Source organism: Hyperolius riggenbachi, chromosome 11 (assembly GCF_040937935.1).
Source record: "Hyperolius riggenbachi isolate aHypRig1 chromosome 11, aHypRig1.pri, whole genome shotgun sequence".
Lineage (NCBI taxonomy): Eukaryota > Metazoa > Chordata > Amphibia > Anura > Hyperoliidae > Hyperolius > Hyperolius riggenbachi.
Window position 1 is genome coordinate 227529237 of NC_090656.1, and position 24403 is coordinate 227553639.

General features: G+C 46.0%; 1 protein-coding gene across 1 annotated transcript in view; it reads right to left on the reverse strand.

Annotated features, from left to right (window-relative positions):
• Nucleotides 1-24403, reverse strand: part of LOC137537962 (receptor-type tyrosine-protein phosphatase beta-like) — a 557484-nt gene that overhangs the window by 305424 nt on the left and 227657 nt on the right. Inside the window, exons 8-9 of the mRNA XM_068259886.1 lie at nucleotides 14805-15059; nucleotides 8297-8575 (exon numbers count right to left, since the gene is read on the reverse strand). Of these exons, the coding sequence (XP_068115987.1) occupies nucleotides 8297-8575; nucleotides 14805-15059 (534 nt within the window). The remainder of the gene's footprint in view (nucleotides 1-8296; nucleotides 8576-14804; nucleotides 15060-24403) is intronic.

Consider the following 24403-nt stretch of genomic DNA (forward strand, 5'->3'; position numbering starts at 1 on the left):
CTCGGAAATGTCACATGCCAATATCCTCAGTTAACTTTATTAAGGATTTCCGTGCAACCGCCGCCACACACAGCTCGCTGCAGCTCTAGCTATACTAAGTATAGCTGGAGCAAAAGCATCTTTAAATTTGGCTCCAAGTCTCCTCATTGGTCTATTAACAGACCAAAGAGTATCTGAAGGATTCCCATTGGTCTGTTAATAGACCAATGGAAGCCTTGGAGCCAAATTTAAAGATGCTTTTGGCTCTAGCTATACTCAGTATAGCTACAACTCCGCTCCTCTCTCCCTCCTGCGCAGCACCTGCTCTCCTCCCCATCCACCGAACCTATAGCACCCACCCATTCCGTCACCCTGGAGCACCCACAGCACCCTGATACACTCTAAACATATAAAAAATGGAGGGACAAGGAACTAAAGAGGCTCGGGAGGGGGGACTCCATGTCATTTTTTCTCTGCACTCTGAACATATTAAAAAATACATTTATATACATGTTAATACATTATCTGTCATTTCACCACATTTGAATATAGACTTTTTCTCTAAATTTAACATCGATTTTCTCAAAAACTACAAGGTAGTATTGAAATTGTTTTCCTCTTGTCCCCACTGTCTTCCTTACATACCCTGCAAATTTGGGGCTTGATTCACTAACCGGCGCTAAGCCGGTTAGTGTGCCTTATCTGAGGTTAGTGTGCCTTATCTGAGGTTAGTGTGCCTTATCTGAGGTTAGTGTGCCTTATCTGAGTTAGTGTGCCTTATCTGAGGTTAGTGTGCCTTATCTGAGTTAGTGTGCCTTATCTGAGGTTAGTGTGCCTTATCTGAGGTTAGTGTGCCTTATCTGAGTTAGGCCTGGTGCACACCAGAGGAGTTTTTCTGAGCGTTCTGAGTTTTTAAATCTGCTGCTAATGTTATCCTATGTGTCTGTGCACACTGGAGCAATGAAGTTTTGTAAAAAAAAAAACCATAGCATTACATTGGGAAGAGCTTTTAGAGGTTTCAAAAGCTCTTCCCAATGTAATGCTATGGGGTTTTTTTTTACAAAACCTCATTGCTCCAGTGTGCACAGACACATAGGATAACATTAGCAGCAGATTTAAAAACTCAAAACGCTCAGAAAAACTCCTCTGGTGTGCACCAGGCCTTAGTGTGCCTTATCTGAGGTTAGTGTGCCTTATCTGAGGTTAGTGTGCCTTATCTGAGGTTAGTGTGCCTTATCTGAGGTTAGTGTGCCTTATCTGAGGTTAGTGTGCCTTATCTGAGGTTAGTGTGCCTTATCTGAGTTAGTGTGCCTTATCCGAGGTTAGTGTGCCTTATCTGAACTTAGTGCCCCTTAAGTAGCTTTGTGCACACTAAAAGATGCACAAAGCTACTTCGTGCACTACACGATAACATCGCACCCGCTATACTGCACATGATGCGACATTAAGGTCGCATAGGATGCGACCTAAACGGCGCATCAGTGCACCATTATCGTTGCATCCTATGCGACCTTATGGTCGCTTCATATGCAGTATAGCGGGTGCGACGTTATCGCTGTGCGCGGTGCAGCGCGCGATGTAGCTTTGTGCATCTTTTAGTGTGCACAAAGCTACATAAGGGGCACTAAGTTCAGATAAGGCACACTTAACTCAGATAAGGCACACTAACCTCAGATAAGGCACACTAACCTCAGATAAGGTTAGCGCTGTAGTTTGTGCCCACTAAGTGATAAGGCCACTAACCGGCTTAGTGCCGGTTAGTGAATCAAGGCCTTGGTGTTTCTGGCACCTCTGGGGGCTTTGCTATTAACCTCTAAAGTCAGTGCGGCCATTAAACTTTAAAAATAACCATTAAAAAAAAGTGTCTGCACACAACTCGTATTTTTGGGTGAACATTTCGCAGTTGATCCTCCTCTGCCATGCCACTAGAGATGGCCCGAACGGTTCGAAGGCGAACGGTTCCAGGCGAACTTTGGGTGGTTCGCCTTCGCTGGCCCGGAAGTTTGATTCGCCCCCATAATGCTCCATTGAGCAGAACTTTGACCCTCTACATCACAGTCAGCAGGCACATTGTCGCCAATCAAACTACACTCACTCCTGAAGCCCCCCCCCCCCCCCTTATAAAAGGTTCTCCTGTCGTTTTACTCACTCGTCTGCCTCCAGTAATTAGTTAAGGGAGGGAGGGTCTTGTCTTCCAAGGAATTGTAGCATTTTAAAAGCCAGCTTACATACCTTGGCCGGGAATTGAACCCAGGTCTGAGTGAGTGGTAGGTAGCTCAGTTCACCACTATGCCACCACCAACACTACATGCTGAAGCCAGCCTAGCATGTACCATTATGATATATCCAAGAGAAAAATGAGCTTGCTTAAGGATTTGTAGTATGTCAAAAGCCAAATCACATTGGCCAGGAATAGAACCCAGGCCTACCACTCTGTAGGTTGCTATCCTAACCATTATACCACCAACACAACACACTACAATACTACATGCTGAAGCCAGCCTAGCATGTACCATTATGAAATATCCAAGAGAAAAATCAACTTGCTTAAGGATTTGTAGTATGTCAAAAGCCTACTTACATTGGCCAGGAATAGAACCCAGGCCTACCGCTCTGTAGGCTGCTATCCTAACCATTATACCACCAGCACTACATGCTGAAACTTCTTGGAGCAAACTTACATCCTCCCTCTAAAAGAAACACATACATCCCCATAAAATCATTTAACAGCAACTACGTGCACAGTCTTTGTGGTAAACAGTCTCTGTGGCCAGGGCCGGATTTACCACTAGGCACTGTAGGCACATGCCTACAGGCGCCTGGTGTGGGAAAGGCGCATCACATGTGATGAAATGCCGCCTGTCTTTCTGCCCCTTCAGTCCCCGCCGCTTATGACTGTGCTGCCGCCGCTGTAAGGAAGTACCGGGACGATTTAGTTACTTGTTTCATCTTCCCGATCCTTTCCCTCTGCTTCAGCCACGCAGTTATGTCATGTGAATCACATGACTATTAGTGGTTATTCATGATTGGCTGTAACTTAACAGAGCGGGTGAGGTCGGAAAATGAAGAGAGGAGGACCCGGCAGCAGCAGGAGAAGGTAATATGGCTGTTGCTGGGAGAGAAGAGAGATATCTGTTCAGCACTCCGTAGTAAGTAACAAGGTTACAGATCTGGTTGTGCAATCATACACACATCCATACATGTAACAATCAGTTGTTGTATCTGACCTTGTGGGTGGGTGAGGGATGTAAAGTGGGCACTGTACTTATTGCCATATACATAGATCTCCCTCATCCACCCAGATACAATAAGTGTTTGGATTATATAACATGTAGGGATGTTTGGCACATCCACGTGTGTAACCTTGTTAAAACTGTCGGGAAACTTGCCCAGTGTCTGCATTGCACTGCACTCCTGTAAGGCTGCACCACTACAGGAGTGAGCTGTGATCAGACTGTCACTCACTTCCTCCCTCCTGGCTGTCCGTGCGTCCCATCATCAGGAAGACGCAGCCAGCAGGCAGCTCTGCAATAGAGAGCAGGGGAGTCCTGGCTGCCGTGAGACACACAAGCAGCAGCGCTGAATGGAGGGACCTGCAGCCTGAGCTGATAGCCTGTCACACAAGCTGTGACCTAAGGTCAGATTCCACCACATGTCAAGCTACATTCTGCTGCTTAGTTCCCCCACCTCTACTTCATTTATTTTTACCCCTTACAAAAGACTGGAGCCAGTATACCCTAACAAAACCTGTGGTGTCTCAAGAGCCAGAATGCCCTCTTAAACCATGATGACTTGCATTCTTACATAAAAAACAGATCACTTTTATAATACAGCTTTTCAGTGTATAATGCCGCCTCTCAGGGTACAATGCAGCTTCTTGGTGTACAATGCCGCCTCTCAGGGTACAATGCCGCCTCTCAGGGTACAATGCAGCTTCTTGGTGTACAATGCCGCCTCTCAGGGTACAATGCAGCTTCTTGGTGTACAATGCCGCCTCTCAGGGTATAATGCCGCCTCTCAGGGTATAATGCCGCCTCTCGGTGTACAATGCCGCCTCTCGGTGTACAATGCCGCCTCTCGGTGTACAATGCCGCCTCTCGGTGTACAATGCCGCCTCTCGGTGTACAATGCCGCCTCTCGGTGTACAATGCCGCCTCTCGGTGTACAATGCCGCCTCTCGGTGTACAATGCCGCCTCTCGGTGTACAATGCCGCCTCTCGGTGTACAATGCCGCCTCTCGGTGTACAATGCCGCCTCTCGGTGTACAATGCAGCTTTTCAGTGTACAATGCCGCCTCTCGGGGTATAATGCAGCTTCTCGGGGTACAATGCAGCCTCTCAGTGTACATCGATGTACAATGCCGCCTCTCGGTGTACAATGCCGCCTCTCGGTGTACAATGCCGCCTCTCGGTGTACAATGCCGCCTCTCGGTGTACAATGCCGCCTCTCGGTGTACAATGCCGCCTCTCGGTGTACAATGCCGCCTCTCGGTGTACAATGCCGCCTCTCGGTGTACAATGCAGCTTTTCAGTGTACAATGCCGCCTCTCGGGGTATAATGCAGCTTCTCGGGGTACAATGCAGCCTCTCAGTGTACATCGATGTACAATGCCGCCTCTCGGTGTACAATGCCGCCTCTCGGTGTACAATGCCGCCTCTCGGTGTACAATGCCGCCTCTCGGTGTACAATGCCGCCTCTCGGTGTACAATGCCGCCTCTCGGTGTACAATGCCGCCTCTCGGTGTACAATGCCGCCTCTCGGTGTACAATGCCGCCTCTCGGTGTACAATGCAGCTTTTCAGTGTACAATGCCGCCTCTCGGGGTATAATGCCGCCTCTCGGTGTACAATGCCGCCTCTCGGTGTACAATGCCGCCTCTCGGTGTACAATGCCGCCTCTCGGTGTACAATGCAGCTTTTCAGTGTACAATGCCGCCTCTCGGGGTATAATGCAGCTTCTCGGGGTACAATGCAGCCTCTCAGTGTACATCGATGTACAATGCCGCCTCTCGGTGTACAATGCCGCCTCTCGGTGTACAATGCCGCCTCTCGGTGTACAATGCCGCCTCTCGGTGTACAATGCCGCCTCTCGGTGTACAATGCCGCCTCTCGGTGTACAATGCCGCCTCTCGGTGTACAATGCCGCCTCTCGGTGTACAATGCCGCCTCTCGGTGTACAATGCAGCTTTTCAGTGTACAATGCCGCCTCTCGGGGTATAATGCAGCTTCTCGGGGTACAATGCAGCCTCTCAGTGTACATCGATGTACAATGCCGCCTCTCGGTGTACAATGCCGCCTCTCGGTGTACAATGCCGCCTCTCGGTGTACAATGCCGCCTCTCGGTGTACAATGCCGCCTCTCGGTGTACAATGCCGCCTCTCGGTGTACAATGCCGCCTCTCGGTGTACAATGCCGCCTCTCGGTGTACAATGCAGCTTTTCAGTGTACAATGCCGCCTCTCGGGGTATAATGCAGCTTCTCGGGGTACAATGCAGCCTCTCAGTGTACATCGATGTACAATGCAGCCTCTCGATGTACAATGCAGCTTTTTGGGGTAGAATTCAGGCTGCCAGTGTACAGTGCAGCCTCTAAGTGAGCAATGCAGACTCTTGGTGTATAATGCAGCTACTCAGTTTGATACCACTAGGGATAAGCATTCCACGCCTAAACGCTGTTCCTAATGACTCGGAACAGAACATGAACTTGAAGCATAGTTGCCGTGGAATGGGGAGTTAGGTCACACTTCACACTGCCTCCTTCACAGCCGAAAAAGAGGAAGTAGCTGGTGAGTTTGGAACCACCATGGAGGGCAGCGCACACAGGAGGTTTCAAAGGTGACTTAATCCCCCATGCTGCGGTCCGCTGTGCTTCAAATTTGTGTTCTGTTTCTGAGTCTTTGGAAACAGTGTTCAGATGTGGGATGCTCATCCCTAGATCTCACTGATGTGTAGGACATGCTGAGCCTTGTGGTTCCATAGAGGCTGCATCTGTTACAGTTTTTTGAGGTATTAAACATTATTGTTGAATGCCAGACAAACCTTCTAACACCATATTGTTGCCTAACCCTAAATTATCACCTACCTACATGGACAGCCACACCTAAATCCATTTCTAATCACTAACCTAGAAATTGTATCTGCTTGTTGTTGGTAATATTTGGTTAAATCTGCGTATCCTTGGTAATATCTGCATACTGTTGGTATTCTCTACTTGTGTTTTCTAATAGCTGCATTACCTTGCATGGTTTATTTAATAGGAAAAGGGGGGGGGGAGTAACTTGTGGGTGTGGCCTTTGATGAGGGGTGGGGCTTAAGGCGCCAGAACTATTGTGCCTATAGGCTCCTGAGCTGTAAATCCGGCCCTGTCTGTGGCACAATTGGTTAGTGTGTTTGGTTGTTAACTAAAAGGTTGGTGGTTCAAGCCCACCCAGGCATGGCCTTGCGTTTTGTGTTAAACAGTCATCTGAAGAGAACCCCAGATAGCCATGTAGATTAATCTCTCTCTCACTCTCTCTCTCTAGTAGGGATGGTCACCGCTTTCCGCGGAATTGTATTTTCCGCAATTTTGGGTGGAAATTGGTCATTCCATTCCATTTGGCCGGAACGGAATTGCTTTTTCGATCCGGCAGAATTCCGAAATTGCCTTTGAAATTCTGCTGGTATCCGTTGATGGTTTTAAGCTGAACATTCACTTCAATGGCATCAAGTCCTAGAGAGAGAGAGAGATAGCTCATTTTTCTCTTGGGTATATCACAATGGTACATGCTAGGCTGGCTTCAGCATGTACCATTGTAGTGAGTTGTTCACATTACAAAAAAAGCACGAGCAAACATATCTAGGCGACAAATTATCAACCTTATCACTTTGTTAAGTATATATAATCGGGGGAGTAGGTCACCGACCTAAAATTAAGTACCAACAAAAAAAGAAGAAAACTAAGTCCCCCTTCTATTATATTAAAATAATAGGCTTAAGGCAGTAATACTGCCTTAAACCTATTTATATAATATAATAGAGGGGGGACTTAGTTTTCTTCTTTTTTTATTGTAGTGAGTTGTGTTGGTGGTATAATGATTAGAATAGCAGCCTACCAGGCGGTAGGCCTGGGTTCGATTCCTGGCCAATGTGAGTTGGCTTTTGACATACTACAAATCCTTAAGCAAGCTCATTTTTCTCTTGGATATATCATAATGGTACATGCTAGGCTGGCTTCAGCATGTAGCATTGTAGTGTAATGTGTTGGTGGTATAATGATTAGAATAGCAGCCTACCAGGCGGTAGGCCTGGGTTCTATTCCTGGCCAATGTGAGTTGGCTTTTGACATACTCCAAATCCTTAAGCAAACTCATTTTTCTCTTGGATATATCATAATGGTACATGCTAGGCTGGCTTCAGCATGTAGCATTGTAGTGTAATGTGTTGGTGGTATAATGGTTAGGATAGCAGCCTACAGAGTGATAGGCCTGGGTTCTATTCCTGGCCAATGTGAGTTGGCTTTTGACATACTACAAATCCTTAAGCAAGCTCATTTTTCTCTTGGATATATCATAATGGTACATGCTAGGCTGGCTTCAGCCTGTAGTGTTGGTGGTGGTATAGTGGTGAACTGAGCTAACTACCACGCACTCAGACCTGGGTTCAATTCCCGGCCAAGGTATGTAAGATGGCTTTTGAAATACTATAATTCCCTGGAAGAGAGAGTGATTACATTTCCTGATGTTGTAAAGCAGTGTAGGCCTGCAATTGAGCATTCAATGAGATTTCTGACCTTAAAACAGTGCTTTTTGGTAAATCCAGATTTTTTTCTGCGACTTTTGATGCGTATTTCACTTAACCATGTCTTCCTACAGGTATTAGACCCCTTGAAACATCTTTTCTATCATTTTTCTAGTCAGCAGAAATTTTTCAAATTTTTTAAGTTCGCCTCCCCATTGAAGTCTGTTGCGGTTCGCGAAAGTTCGCGCGAACCGAACCTTCAGCGAAAGTTCGCAAACCGAAAATTGGAGGTTCACGACATCTCTTCATGCCACTGTCTGGATATTGGTACACTTTTTACAACTTTTTTAAAAGAAATTGTGGCTGCAGATATGCCCCGAAGTTTTGAAGTTCTCCTGCCCATTAAAGTCTATGGAGCATGCCACAAACTGCCGGTTTGCGAACATTTGCGGTAAATTCACGTTTGCAAACTGAAAATTTGATGTTTGCTACATCACTAGTGGGGGCTGCTTCCCTATAGTCACCCTGCTGATTAGCAGTTATTACCGCCTGCCCACAGATTGCTCACTGCTATTGGCTGTTTTCTTATCATGCAGTGACTTACTTGTGACCACCCATCCGGTGACAGCTGTGCTATGATACCCCCGGACCCCCACTGTCACCACTGAGAAGGTGTAATTAGTGCCAGACGTCAGGTTCTGAAGGGTGACATTTGTTGTGGTACTTGTAGTGCTCCCAGCAATGGCAGATGGAGATGAGGACTTCCAGTAAGTTATATTATAGGATTTTGCCACATTGGTCATATTTGCTGCTTCTCCCCAGGATAATGTAGTGCTGTTTGTTCCAACTGCATTAAAGGTGATCATTCCTGGTGGAGTGGGATCTGCAAAGCAAAGACATGCTTCAACTAATACAATACATGACAAACCATGGAATTGACAGTGTTGTTATTTATAAATGCAGTAAATGGGCTTGATTCACAAAAGCGTGATAACTCCGTTATCACGCCTAAAAGCTTTGCACGTGCAAACTACTTAGTACCCTAGTTAGCACATGCAAAGCATGTTAGCATGTGCAAAGTGGCTTTTCCCTGGCGTGCTAACACTTTGCACACTTTACTGAATCAAGTCCTATGTATTCTAGCAGCAAAGAGTAATGCAGAGGCCAGTCTCACATCACCAACCAGCGTCTTCAGTGCAGTGCAATTAGAGTATTGCACCACAAAGCACCACAAAAAACAAGCTTCATAGACACCTGTGTTAATTAGTGTTAATGTAATTCTTAACACCATAAATGAGGCTTTCTACTGCTCACTTCCTGTGGTGGAAATACGTATCGCAAGAAAAAATGGAAGGAAGTTGAAAAGAAAATCGGCGTCCGTGCATGCGCACCTCAATGCTAATGCCAGTTTAAAATATCCGCATCACCTTTGACTTAAATGACTTACAGCCAACGTGCGTCACCACATAAGCTGACCCATAATGCACTGTTGACCTTGCGTCATATCAGATACTTAAGGCGCATCACAATTCATTATGGATGCTCATTCGGATTCAGCGATTTCCGATACAAGTGCGGTAGGCAGATTTCCGCCGGAAATCGTGGAAATTTCCGCCGATTTTAACATCGATTTTCTCAGGAACTATAAGGTCTTTTTGAAAACTTTTTGCGGTTAATAGCAAAGTCCCCATTAGTCCTAGACACACCAAATTTTCAGGGTTTATTAAACAGAAGACTGCGAACAAGATGAAAAAAAGTTTTCAAAAAGACCTTATAGTTTTTGAGAAAATCGATGTTAAAGTCAGCGGAGATTTCTGCGATTTCCCACGGAAATCTGCATCGGAATGCGGAAACCAGTGGTGGATAGCGGAATCGGTAATTGGCAATGGCGGAATGCGGATTCTCCATGGAATCGGAAATTGGCATTTCCGACCATCCCTACAATTCATCCAGTATGAAATGTCCCATAGACTTTCATTGCTTTAGCATCACCCTGCCTTACAGTTTGGTAACACAATGCAATGAAAACGTGCGAGTGTGAAGGGGGCCAGACAGGAAAGACTGAATCATCAGTGATCAGCACATTTCATATGGTGCACTTCATTAGTTGAACCATACAAGACCTATCACAGGGCTTGGTCTCCTGGTACCTGGGCAGTCACCTCTCTGCCGCTTCCCCCACTCACTCACTGACCCACACTGGAGATGGGGTGATGTCACACCAGCGTACTGGGAGCAGGGAGGGCTAGATGGGTGGGGTGTAGGAGAGCAGCCCTCTGATTGGCTGAGCACACAGCTTAGTTGAGTACATGATCACTCCATAGCCCTAGTTTAGCCTTCCATTTTTCTTGAATTTGATGGTAAAAGTACATCATCACTCAGCAATGCTTTGCGCATGGCATGTCCATATGTTATGCAATATGTAAAGTTCTTGTGTGGATTCTGGCTGGCTCCAGCTTCTTATTATCAAATGGGTTGATGTTTCCTACTATACAATTTAGCTAGACTAGCATCCTTAGAGGAACTGTCACAAAAATCTTAAAATTTACAACACATACAAATAAGAAGTACATTTCTTCCAGAGTAAAATGAGCCATCCATTACTTTTCCCCTTTGTTGCTGTCACTTACAGTAGGTAGGTAGTAGAAATCTGAGAGAACCAACAGATTTTGTGTTAGTCCATGTCTTCATAGGGGATTCTCAGCATGGCGTTTATTCTTTATGAAGACATTCCCTGAAAATGATTTATACAAAGATGCTTGCCAGCTTCCCTGCACACTGCACACACATAGCAACTGCCATTCAATAAGTGCTTTAAAAAAAAAAAAAAAAAAGAAAAAGAAACCCCCGAGAAACCCCAATGAGAAGATGGGCCAGTCCAAAATCTGTTTATAATGTCAGATTTGTCCTACTTACTGTGACAGCAACATAGGAGAAAAGTAATTTATGGCTCATTTTACTCTGGAAGAAACGTACTTCTTATATGTGTGTTTACATGTATTTTACATTTTTAAGATTTTTGCGACAGAAGTTCTTTAAAGCGGAACTTCAGCCTAAACAAACATTCTGTCATTAAGTTACATTAGTTATGTTAATTAGAATAGATAGATAATATAATTTTTTACCCACCCTGTTTTAAAAGAACAGGCAAATGTTTGTGATTCATGGGGGCAGCCATCTTTGTCATAGGGCAGCCACCTTTTTGGTTGAAAGGAGGTGACAAGGAGCATGAGACACAGTTCCAACTGTCCTGTGTCCTGATAACCCCTCCCAGCTGCATGCGCTAGGCTTCAAATGTCAAATTCAAAATGTAAGAAAAAAAATGTACCAAAAAAGCAGAACGAGAACAACAACATCAGAAATCCCATCATTCTTTGCACAGCATCAGGGGAAAAATGCCCGGGCAGTTTTCTTCTGAGCAGCTAAAAATGAGGCTTGTATAAGAGAAACAAAGTTCTGATGCTGTGAAACTGTTAAAGAAACACCAGGCCTTTTCAGTGCTGCTGAGCCAATTTTTAGTCCGGAGGTTAACTTTAAGTCTTTAAATCTCAATTTATTGGGAAGTATAGTTCTCCAAAGGAAGGCTAGTAATAGGAACCTGGCTGGGTCACATGTATGTACAGTATTTTGGCTTATAGGGTAACTCAAGCCCTAATAGCATTAGGATTATTATAATGAGGGCTCCTTACTGCGGAATGACAATTCCTATCACCGCTAGCTAGGCTGGAGCTTTGCAGGCTGGGGGAGGAAAAAATACCTTCAGCTCTATCATTAAGGCAAGGGGGGCAGTTGCCCCCAGGCCCCAGAATCTGTAGGGGGCTCACAATGGGTCTCCTATTTTGCCCCAAATTCTCATCGTGCTGCCAGTGGGCACTGCGGCTGCTCTGTATCTTTGTGGTGGAGTTGAGGACCGTTAGGTGGAAGCTCAGCAGGCAGGGGCGGGAGGCAGGGATTCATACTTTACCTGCTTCCATCGGCTTCACAGTTACTATGGTTCCCTTCCTGTCTGATGGACCACAGCGGCACTCTCCCCGACATGATGTCACATGCCTGCGTCACGTCGGGGAGAGCGCCGCTGCGGTCCAGCAGACAGGAAGGGAACCATAGTAACTGTGATGCCAATGACGGAAGTAGGTAAAGTATGAATCCCCGCCTCCCGCCCCTGCCTGCTGAGCTTCCACCTAACGGTCCTCACCTCCACCACCATCGCACCCCACACAGTAAGTGAGATGCTGCAGGCTGCCTTGGGGGGGCAGGCAGGGGTAGTAGTAAAGCAGCTAGTTCCCCTAAGCCTCTTAAACCGGCCCTGCAGCTCAGAGATGGATAAATATGTAATGGTGCTCTAGGAAAGGCAGTAGATTGGGCCCCCCTTGTGCTTTCTTTGGTAAGCTCAAGTGGAGAGAGGTCAGAGAAGGTGTCAGGTGGGCCCCTTGACATCCACTAGGCCCCAGGCACCCAAATCAGGAAAAAAAAAAGCCCAAGTGCCCTTACGGAAAAAAAAGGTGCACCATAGGGGCCTATGATAAATGCTGTGATTAGCGGCACAAAGGGGAAATTTGGGTGCATGGTGGTGGCTGCTATCAGGCACTTGCCAGCGCCCAAATTTGCAATTTTTGCCGCAAATTGTGTCTTCCGCAAAGCACTGCATAGCGGGAGCGGAGCTGTCTCCTAATAATGCCTCCGGGCACCCAAATTTACCCACATAGCCACTTATTGCTGCTTTGCGGTTGGGGGGCACATTATGAAGGGGGATTTAGGGTTAGGCGGCATCATGGGGGAAACTTGGGATTACGAACCCAAAGGAAAAGTTTTAGGCTTAAGCACTATTGAGGGGAATCTTAAGGTTAGGCACCACAAGGGGGTCTTAGGGTTACACACCACCAGGGGAGGGTTCTGTGTGAGAGTAGGGTTAGTTTAAGCCAAAGTAAAAATCTAAATATTACCGACACTAGCTATTGTAGCCTCTGAGGAAGCGTATATAACGCAAAACAGAGGTCAGGCTTGTTAACCCCCACTGCATACCACGCTGTCTGTCGCCTTGGTGATTAAAAGGTACCTCCTTGCATCTACAGTGCCTCACTCTCTTCTTCATTGCATATGAACTTGTTTGTTCCTGAGTGCAGGTTTTTGTGGGTACATGATCCCAGAGCAGCCTATACAGATCCCAGCTTTAGAATCTAGTGCCGGTCTTTGTTGTTCTACTCGTCAGTGAATGAGAGAGATGTGGCTCGGTCAGCTCACTACGTCTCGCAGCAGTCCGCACCAGGAAGAGAAAGAAGGAGCAGTGAAGGCAAACAGCGAAGGAAGCCCTGGCTGTATAAATACTATAAATAATAATAATGTCCAGAGCTTCGCACCACCCACAACTCTACTTAAAAGTGGGCTTTTAACTCCAACCCCAACTCCGCTTCCAGTCTGTCCAAAATTTTGGGTGTCCTGCTTTTTTGGGCCTTTTGTCCGTCAAAAATTGTAAATTAAGTTGGCCAACCTGCACATGGTCAAATTCCAATATAAATGTGATGCATTGCAGATTACTCCTGTAGAATTTGAAAGTCCAGACTGTGAGAAGTCTCTCCAAGCTTGGAAGAGAGCAGGGTTGCCTCCTCATCCCTTTAAATACTGATGCATATGAATTATACATGCCTTGTGGCAAGTTAGATGCAGTGTAGGCACGGATTATGTGTGAATAGCCCCAGAACCTGTATAACGTAGATGTGTCGGTTTTTGAAGGAATGAGGTGGCAAAAGAGCCAACATGAAGTAGGTTTCTGTATTTAATTATCACCTCAGGCTGGTTTTAGACCATAAACCAACGTTAGCGATGTGTTGCATCGCACCCAACGCACCACATCACACCATTAAAACAGGCCTTCAGGGCATACCCGCTATTGCACGGTGTTCCCTGTTTAGCTACCGGACAAGTAGGAAGTGACGTGCATGTGACATGCACTTGCCGTCATTTCCTGCTTTGGGTATGCAAAAGTGGGAAGTTAAAATTGTTAAAATAGACTTCTGCACATGTGCGCCATGACGGTAATTTTTTAAAAAATCCACGCGTCACCATAGACTAACATGACTTCCGGGCCGACGCAGAATGCTGCAACTCGACGCAGAAGCGGCGCGGTAACGTAGTTGTTGACCTGTGTCAGGGATGCGGTGAAAACGTCACTTCCGTCGCATCACGCCGTAACGTCACAACATGAAAGTCTTCATAGACTTTCATTGCACGGCAGTGAGGTGTGGTAAAAATACCACACCACACTGCCCTCAGAGTACTTGTCCTGGAAGATAACTGGGAAAAATCAGAGTTAAAGCCTTGTTAAGCCTTGTACACAACTTACACAATGACTAAAGCTGAGGCGGCCGACAATGACCCCCCTCAGCCGACAATCAGGCGTGTGTACGGCAGCCGATGACCCCTGATGTCCAAACCATGAGTGATGCGCCGGACCCCCAGCGAAGCCGATCCCCCTCACCGAACCCATTGTTCACGTCACTGCCGTGTGATATCACGCATGCACCGCTTGTCGTCCACCCCCCCCCCCCCCCCCGCATAGCAATGTCATAACATCATCTGCTGCACTGCTGACACGCCTGTGTGCAACAGGGCTCAGCGATGTTGCCCAAGGTAATTAGCTCCTAATCCCAAATAGACAACATTAGCTGTCAATGTGTACAAGCCCTTATTCACTCAGAAATGTTGTGTTCAGTAATCTTCCAGGACAAGTCCCCCCCCCCACCACCACCACCACCAGGGAACTGAGAGTATACTTCTAATCTAATATAATCATCCAGTGTGAGATGAGTTGCTAATGTCCCAGTGGACAATTGTCTGCTTAGTCTGGTTCTTTCTATGGCACTAAGGGTGGGGCTGGGTATGGTAATTTTATAGTGGAGGTGCAAAAAAAATTCCTGTGTCTGGGGAGGAGCCAATCACAGAGGACTTGTTCTTTAAGATTACTGGAAACAACATTAGCAAGTTACTTATCCACAACCAATTATGGTGGTTTATTAGCATTATAATCATGTTATGGTGTGTGGTCATGACAGACAGAATTAATGCTTAGATAATAACATGATTTGCTGTTGGTGGAGACATTTCTCCGTACTCACATGTGGCTTCCGATGCTGTAGTAATAGCGCTGCTGTAGCTGCCGCTGTTTGTCTGGACAGTGATGGTGTAATTTCTGCCCGGCAACAAGGATGTGAAGGTTGCTTGTGTGGATGTGGTCTGTATTGTGTTATTTACATCTCCCATCACACTGACATTATATGAAGACACATTTCCTGCTGATGTCGTCCAGCTCACTGCCAGAGAATTCACCGACTGGTTATTCCTCACTGTGACAGCAGGAGTCTGTGCAGGGACTGAAGAGACAGCAGTCACAACAACATGTTCAGTAACATCATTATGTGCAGGAAATGAAGAGACAGCAGTCACAACATGTTCCTCAGCATCATTATGTGCAGGGACTGAAGAGACAGCAGCCACAACAAGTAACATCATTATGTGCAGGATATAAAGAGACAGCAGTCAAAACAAGTTCAGTTACATCAATATGTGCAGGAACTGAAGAGACGACCGCAACAACCCATACAGTGACATCATTATTTGCAGGAACTGAAGAGACAGCAACCACAACACGTTCAGTAACCTCATTGGGCTTGATTGACTAAATCGTGATGACTTATATCACGGGCGCGCTAGGAGTTTCACGTTTTCGCCCGCAATCTCGAATGTTTGTGATTACATGCAAAAACACGTGCAAAAACGCTAGTGCGGCCGTGATATGAGTTATCACAGTTTAAGCATTTCAGCCCGCTGGGATTTTTCACCTTAAGCATCAGAGCAATTTTCACCTCCCATTCATTCGCTAATAACTTTATCACTACTTAACACAATTTATTGATCTATATCTTGTTTTTTTCCGCCACCAATTAGGCTTTCTGTGGGTGGTACATTTTGCTAAGAGCCACTTTACTGTAAATGCATTTTAACAGGATTAATAAGAAAAAAATGGAAAAAAATCATTATTTCTCAGTTTTCGGCCATTATAGCTTTAAAATAATCCATGCTACCATAATTAAAACCCATGTATTTTATTTGCCCGTTTGTCTCGATTATTATACCATTTACATTTTGTCCCTATCACAATGTATGGCGCAAATATTTTATTTGGAAATAAAGGTTTGTTTTGCGTCCATCACTATTTACAAGCTTATAATTTAAAAAATGTTTGTAGTATATTCCCTTCAAATGCATATTTAAAAAGTTCAGACCCTTAGGCAACTATTTATGTCTTTTTTTTTTTTAATTGTATTTTTTTTTTTTTTGTTAATTTATTTGTGTAATATTTTGGTGTGGGACATAAACAGTTTATTTTTAATGTTGTTATATGTGTAAATTGTATTGTAAAAAATGTGTAGCTGTAGTTTTACTATTTGGCCACAAGACGGCCACCTTCGTTTTTGTTTACCCTCCTTGTACTTCTCGCTAAGCGGAAGTACAAGGAGTACGCGGAAATCTTTCCAGGCAGAAGAACTGAAGCCTCACGGGTGAGCGCTTCGGTTTTCCTGCAGGGGAACAGGGATCGGTGATCGGGAATCATGTTCCCCTTCACTGATCCCAGGGCTACCGGGGGACACCACAGGGACACAGGGGCGCGCGGGAGCGCAGCTAAGCAGCCGCCCGGACGTGAGCTTCACGTCTGGGCGGCTGAAATGGTTAATGAATCAAGCCTATTATGTGCAGGAACTGAAGAGACAGCAGCCACAACACGTTCAGTGACATCATTATGCACAGGAATTGGAGAGACAGCAGTCACAACATGTTCAGTAACATCATTATGTGTAGGAACTGAAGAGACAGCAGCCACCACAGGTCCAGTATCATCATCTATTTATGTCCTCCAGTGATAAACAGGATACGCACTGTAGCGGTTTCCCCTAGCAACGGGGATGGGAAAGTTCATAGACGAGACAGCAGGCTTCCAATTTTGTAAAAGTCAGGCTCCTGCCTGGTTTATTTTTGAAAATAAACAGTTGCCAGAAAATACAAACAGCAAAACAAAACCTTGCTCGGCTGAGCAACTACCTGTCTCACTTTTAGTCCCTAACTGACTACACATAAACAGGGTTTCAATAAGACAGTCCAGCAAATGACAACTTACATTTAGACATGCAAAGATTAGTTTTTCCTCCATGCGTGAGAGCTCTGTTCCCTCCAGAGTTTAGGAACCCAGTGAGCTACTTCCTGGTCAGCCTGGCTGACTTTTATACAGCACCTGTGCTCCACCCTGCACAGGTGTAAAACCCGGGCTGGGCCAGATGGCCAGGGAACCCACCCACTCTCCCCTGGCCAACTCCAGGACCCTAAACCGGCTCTTGAAAGAGCCTATTTTACTCATGCAGTTTTTTTTTTTTTTTTTTTTCCTGGAGCTTTATCTAACCCAATACCTCAAACGAGGTGACACATATATTCCATCCACAACCTTCTCTTGCAAGGCAACTGACACCCTATCACATATCCCCCCCCCCTCTGTTCGAACCCGTGGGGTCGGACACTGTTTGCGACCATACAGTGTGTCCTTGATAAGGCATCCGCATTACCTTGCAATTTCCCTGCACGATGTTCAATGATGAAGGGATAGGAACCATCTGGTAACCCTAGCATTTCTTTCTTTGGCCTGGGACATCCAGGTCAGGGGTGAGTGATCAGTGATGAGCCTGAACTTCCGCCCTAACAGATAGTATCGTAGAGATTCCAGTGCCCATTTAATCGCCAAACACTCTCGCTCCACGATGCTATAGTTCTTCTCAGCAGGTGTCAACTTTCGGCTCAAATAAACCACTGGGTGCTCCTCACCTCTGACCAACTGTGACAGGACCGCCCCCAAGCCCACACTTGAAGCATCCGTTTGCACTATAAACTGGCTTTTAAAATTTGGGGCGATTAACACCGGTTGATTACAAAGAGCTAATTTCAGCTCTTGAAATGCTCTTTCCGCTTCAGGATTCCATTTCCCCATTACTGACTCCTTCCCTTTTGTTAAGTCTGTTAATGGGGCTGCTGTAGTGGCAAAATTCGGGATAAACTTCCGATAGTACCCTATCATGCCAAGAAACGTCCTCACCTGTTTTTTTGTGGTTGGCCTAGGCCAGTCTTTGATAGCTTCCACTTTGTTTAGCTGTGGCTTTATGAGACCCCGCCCAATTATGTGTCCAAGGTAACGGGCCTCCTCTAATCCTATCGTGCATTTCTTTGGGTTGGCGGTTAACCCTGCCTGTCTTATTGAATTTACCACCGCCTGAAGTTTATGGAGATGACTTTCCCAGTCCATGCTAAACACGACCACATCATCCAAATATGCTGCTGCAAAGTGCTGATGTGGGCGCAATATCTCATCCATCATACGCTGAAATGTTGCAGGGGCTCCCTGCAATCCAAAGGGCATGCGTATATACTGGAATAGGCCATAAGGGGTGGAGAACGCAGTCTTCTCTCTAGCTTTATTTGTTAACGGGACCTGCCAGTAACCCCTAGTAAGATCCAGAGTTGTAATATATCTTGCTGGTCCTAATCTCTCAGTCAGCTCATCAATTCTCGGCATCGGGTAGGCATCGAATTTTGACACTGCATTTAACTTACGGAAATCATTACAAAATCTCAGGGACCCATCTGGTTTTGGGACTAAAACAATGGGGCTACTCCACTCACTCGTAGACCTTTCAATGACTCCCAATTCTAGCATTTTTTCAACCTCTTTTTTTACAGCCTGCCTGCGAGCTTCTGGAATTCTATAGGGCTTTAGGCGAACGCGAACTTTGTCATCCGTAATAATGTCATGTTTGATAATGGAGGTACAACCTGGTAATTCTGAAAACACATCGGCATTCCTTTGTAAAAATTCTCTGACCTCCTGCTTTTGGACGCTGGACAGTGAATCTGCAATTTTTACCTCTCGCACCCCCTCCTGGATGGTGGAATGCACCTGCACAGTGGCTGACATAACCTCTCTATCTTTCCACGGCTTTATCAGATTGACATGGTAAATTTGCTCTTTCTTTCGTTTATCTGGCTGGTAAACTTTATAGTTAACTTCACTCACTTTCTCACGAATTTCATACGGCCCCTGCCACTCTGCCAAGAATTTGCTTTCCACAGTGGGAATCAAGACCAACACACGATCCCCAGGGTTGAAAGACCTCACCTTGGCTGATCGGTTGTAAACCCGACTTTGGGCTTCTTGTGCTCGTTGCATGTGTTCCCGAACGACTGGCATAACAGCAGAGATCCTATCTTGCATGCTAGATACGTGTTCAATTACGCTCTTGTGGGGAGTGGATTCTTGTTCCCACGATTCTTTCGCAATGTCAAGAAGTCCCCGAGGACGTCTCCCGTACACTAGTTCAAACGGAGAAAACCCCGTAGAGGACTGGGGAACTTCTCTAACCGCAAACATGAGATATGGTAGAAGACAGTCCCAATCTCTACCATCTTTTTCTACAACTTTCTTTAACATCCCTTTTAGAGTTTTGTTAAATCGCTCCACCAGCCCATCGGTCTGTGGATGGTAGACCGATGTGCGGAGCTGCTTTATTCCCAGAAGTCTGCACAACTCCTTCATGATTTTTGACATAAAGGGGGTTCCCTGATCCGTGAGGATCTCCTTTGGTATACCAGTGCGGGAGAACACATGCATTAACTCTTTTGCAATGGTCTTAGAGGCCATGTTTCTTAACGGTATTGCCTCAGGGTAGCGTGTAGCGTAATCTAAGATCACAAGAATGTATTGGTGACCCCTGGCTGACTTACCAAGGGGCCCAACCAGATCCATTGCCATCCGCTCAAAAGGTATATCAATAATAGGCAAGGGAACCAGAGGGCCTCGGAAGTGAGCCATCGGGGCCGTCAATTGGCAGTCTGGGCAAGATTCACAAAATCTCTTTACATCGGCAAAGATACCTGGCCAATAGAACCTCTGTAAGACCCGTTGCTGAGTCTTCTCGGCCCCGAGGTGACCCCCCAGGACATGCTTATGAGCTAGGTCTAACACCGTTTTGCGAAAGGGTTGGGGCACTACCAACTGCTCGACCAGGCTTTCTCTCACCTGGTTCATTCGGTACAATAGGTCATTTACCACCACAAAATGAGGAAATGCATTTTCCGTCTCAGACCCCTGAGGTGTACCATCAATCATAATGACATTTTCCCAGGCCTTAGTCAGGGTGGGATCCCTCAGCTGGGCTGTCCCAAAGTTATCTCTGGAGACCTCCAAATCCCGCATCGCAGGCTCTATGGAAGGATCCAGAGGAACTTCGGGTTCACCTGCAAACACAGTCAAGGGAGAAATATCAGCTTCATTGCCATTGGCACCCAGATTACTCAAAATCTCCCTGGGTACCTCATTTTCAGGGGTACAGTTCTCTGAGTCCTTGTTAGGAGATGAAGTTCGGGGTTCTTTACCCCTCCATAATTCCCAGAAATGTGGAAAGTCTCTTCCCAGAATTACGCTATGCAACAGCACTGAGGACACACCCACCTCATGGCAAACAGTTCCACAATCAGTTTCAAAAGTCACAAAAGCAGTGGGATAACTTTTAGAGTCACCATGTATGCAAATGACCCCAATGCGGGGTTCATTAAGCTGATCAGAGTTCACCAGTTTAGCATGCACTAGAGTCACTAAACTGCCTGAATCTAGCAACGCATGAACAAATCTTCCATTAATTTTCACAACTGACATGTGTAAGTCAGTATCAACAGTACATACCGGCCGGGCGAAGAGGGACATCTTTCGAGCGTAGTCACACTCCATAGCCTCCGCAGGTAAGGGACATCGAGCCGCAATATGACCCCATTCATTGCATCTCCAACACTGTATGAGGTTGCGTACTCCCGAGGGAAAGTTTGTACTGCCTTTAATTTCATCTTTGGGTTTCTCACCATACTGTCTGTCACCTCCGGGTTCCCGGGGAGCAGCCCTCCTTCCACCAGCTAGGTGAGGGACTCGCCTCTGCAGGGTAGCCTCCTTTGCTGGAGACCAGGCTAGGAAATCCTCCGCAGCAATGAAGCGCTCAATCATCTCGACCAGGTCGTTGGCTGACGTTGGATCGGCATGGCTCACCCACTTACGCAGTTTAGGAGGCAGAGATCTGAGGAACTGATCCATAGTGACCCTGTCCACGATCTGGGCAGGTGTAAGGGTCTCGGGCTGTAACCACTTTTTCACCAGATAAACCAGGTCATGCATCTGTGATCGTGGTGACACTTCAGGGCGGTAAGTCCACTTATGCACACGCTGGGCCCGTACAGCGGGAGTGACGCCCAGTCGGCGAAGTATCTCTGCTTTTAGTTTCTCATAACTTTTAGCATCCTCTGGGGCCAAGTCAAAGTATGCTTTCTGAGAGTCCCCACTTAGGAAAGGCGCCATCAGTCCGGCCCACTCAGCTGTAGGCCAGGCCTCCCTCTCTGCAGTCCGTTCAAAGGTATGGAGGAAGGCCTCCACATCATCGTGTGGTGTCATCTTTTGAAGAAAGTGGCTGGCTCGAATGGATCCCGTGTTACTGCGAGAATCCGGGTTCCCCTCCCTAGTGCGTTGTGCCAACTGCTGCACCACCTCTGTAAGGGTTTTACGATCCTCTTCCACAGCTGTGGCCACGTCCGATAGTTGTGCGGCCAACAGTCGGTTAGCCTCTTGCTGGGCTTCATTAGCCTGTTGCTGTGCTGTGACCGACTGCAACAACTGGGCGTTGGTCTCTCTCTGGCCTGCATTAGCCTGTTGCTGTGCTGCGTTAGCGATCAACAGTTGTTTGAGCACGTCCTCCATGTCTGAGGATCAAAATTTTTCAGCCTCCTCTTAAGTTTGAAAATTGGAGCCTTTCCCCTTTAAGACTTGGCTGCAGTACTTGCTGTCTCGCTTGCCCGCATCCTCCACCAATTGTAGCGGTTTCCCCTAGCAACGGGGATGGGAAAGTTCATAGACGAGACAGCAGGCTTCCAATTTTGTAAAAGTCAGGCTCCTGCCTGGTTTATTTTTGAAAATAAACAGTTGCCAGAAAATACAAACAGCAAAACAAAACCTTGCTCGGCTGAGCAACTACCTGTCTCACTTTTAGACCCTAACTGACTACACATAAACAGGGTTTCAATAAGACAGTCCAGCAAATGGCAACTTACATTTAGACATGCAAAGATTAGTTTTTCCTCCATGCGTGAGAGCTCTGTTCCCTCCAGAGTTTAGGAACCCAGTGAGCTACTTCCTGGTCAGCCTGGCTGACTTTTATACAGCACCTGTGCTCCACCCTGCACAGGTGTAAAACCCGGGCTGGGCCAGATGGCCAGGGAACCCACCCACTCTCCCCTGGCCAACTCCAGGACCCTAAACCGGCTCTTGAAAGAGCCTATTTTACTCATGCAGTTTTTTTTTTTTTTTTTCCTGGAGCTTTATCTAACCCAATACCTCAAACGAGGTGACACATATATTCCATCCACAACCTTCTCTTGCAAGGCAACTGACACCCTATCACAGCACAAACTAACAATAACTGTATACATTGTAAGAACACTTTCTAAATGGGTTCAGATCATCCTGACCCATAATGATGATGTAATCCATTACAGGAGGGCTATTGTACAGGGTTTAGTTAATGCAGGTTAGAAATTAAGATATGTACACACACTGGAACAAGAATGAACACATTCCCAGGTTTTGTGTATACCCAAGTGTCCGGCCAGTGGGATGTCATGCGATGTCTTGAGCCCTCGGAACTCATTGGGTACCACCAACCATTATGTGTTCTCACCAGTATCACCTTCCCTAGTACTCTCTGCATTGAGCTCCCATTACTGGTGGCTTAGTGACCTTGGCCCTAAGCACTTAAAGGGGAACTGAAGAGAGAGGTATATGGAGGCTGTCATGTTTATTTCCTTTTAGACAATACCAGTTGCCTGGCAGCCCTGCTGATCCTCTGCCTCTAATACTATTAGCCATAGCCCCTGAACAAGCATGCAGCAGATCAGGTGTTTCAGTGGTTCAGACTTATAAGTCTGATCTGACAAGACTAGCTGCATGCTTGTTTCTGGTTTTAATCAGATACTACTGCAGAGAAATAGACCAGCAGGGTTGCCAGGCAACTGGTATTGATTAAAAGGAAATAAACATGACAGCCTCCATATACCTCTCTCTTCAGTTCCCCTTTAAAGGCTCATGTCGCTCTGTAGTGCTACAAGTGTTAGGCAACTGCCGAGTGCCATACGAAGTCAGCTGTGGAGAGGTACCTTCACTGTGGTCAGAGCTGAGGGAAGTGTTTGCTTTTATTGGCTCTAAGTACAGTGGTGTGAAAAACTATTTGCCCCCTTCCTGATTTCTTATTCTTTTGCATGTTTGTCACACTTAAATGTTTCTGCTCATCAAAAACCGTTAATTATTAGTTAAAGATAACATAATTGAACACAAAATGCAGTTTTAAATGATGGTTTTTATTATTTAGTGAGAAAAAAAAACTCAAAACCTACATGGCCCTGTGTGAAAAAGAAATTGCCCCCTGAACCTAATAACTGGTTGGGCCACCCTTAGCAGCAATAACTGCAATCAAGCGTTTGCGATAACTTGCAACAAGTCTTTTACAGCGCTCTGGAGGAATTTTGGCCCACTCATCTTTGCAGAATTGTTGTAATTCAGCTTTATTTGAGGGGTTTCTAGCATGAACTGCCTTTTTAAGGTCATGCCACAACATCTCAATAGGATTCAGGTCAGGGCTTTGACTAGGCCACTCCAAAGTCTTCATTTTGTTTTTCTTCAGCCATTCAGAGGTGGATTTGCTGGTGTCTTTTGGGTCATTGTCCTGCTGCAGCACCCAAGATCGCTTCAGCTTGAGTTGACGAACAGATGGCCGGACATTCTCCTTCAGGATTTTTTGGTAGACAGTAGAATTCATGGTTCCATGTATCACAGCAAGCCTTCCAGGTCCTGAAGCAGCAAAACAACCCCAGACCATCACACTACCACCACCATATTTTACTGTTGGTATGATGTTCTTTTGCTGAAATGCTGTGTTACTTCTATGACAGATTTAACAGGACACGCACCCTCCAAAAAGTTCAACTTTTGTCTCGGCGGTCCACAAGGTATTTTCCCACAAGTCTTGGCAATCATTGAGATGTTTTTTTAGCAAAATTGAGACGAGCCTTAATGTTCTTTTTGCTTAAAAGTGGTTTGCGCCTTGGATATCTGCCATGCAGGCTGTTTTTGCCCAGTCTCTTTCTTATGGTGGAGTTGTGAACACTGACCTTAATTGAGACAAGTGAGGCCTGCAGTTCTTTAGATGTTGTCCTGGGGCCTTTTGTGGCCTCTCGGATGAGTTTTCTCTGCGCTCTTTCGGTAATTTTGGTCGGCCAGCCACTCCTGGGAAGGTTCATCACTGTTCCATGTTTTTGCCATTTGTGGATAATGGCTCTCACTGTGGTTCGCTAGAGTCCCAAAGCTTTAGAAATGGCTTTATAACCTTTACCAGACTGATAGATCTCAATTACAGTACTTTTGTTTTCATTTGTTCCTGAATTTCTTTGGATCTTGGCATGATGTCTAGCTTTTGAGGTGCTTTTGGTCTACTCCTCTGTGTCAGATAGCTCCTATTTAAGTGATTTCTTGATTGAAACAGGTGTGGCAGTAATCAGGCCTGGGGGTGACTACAGAAATTGAACTCAGGTG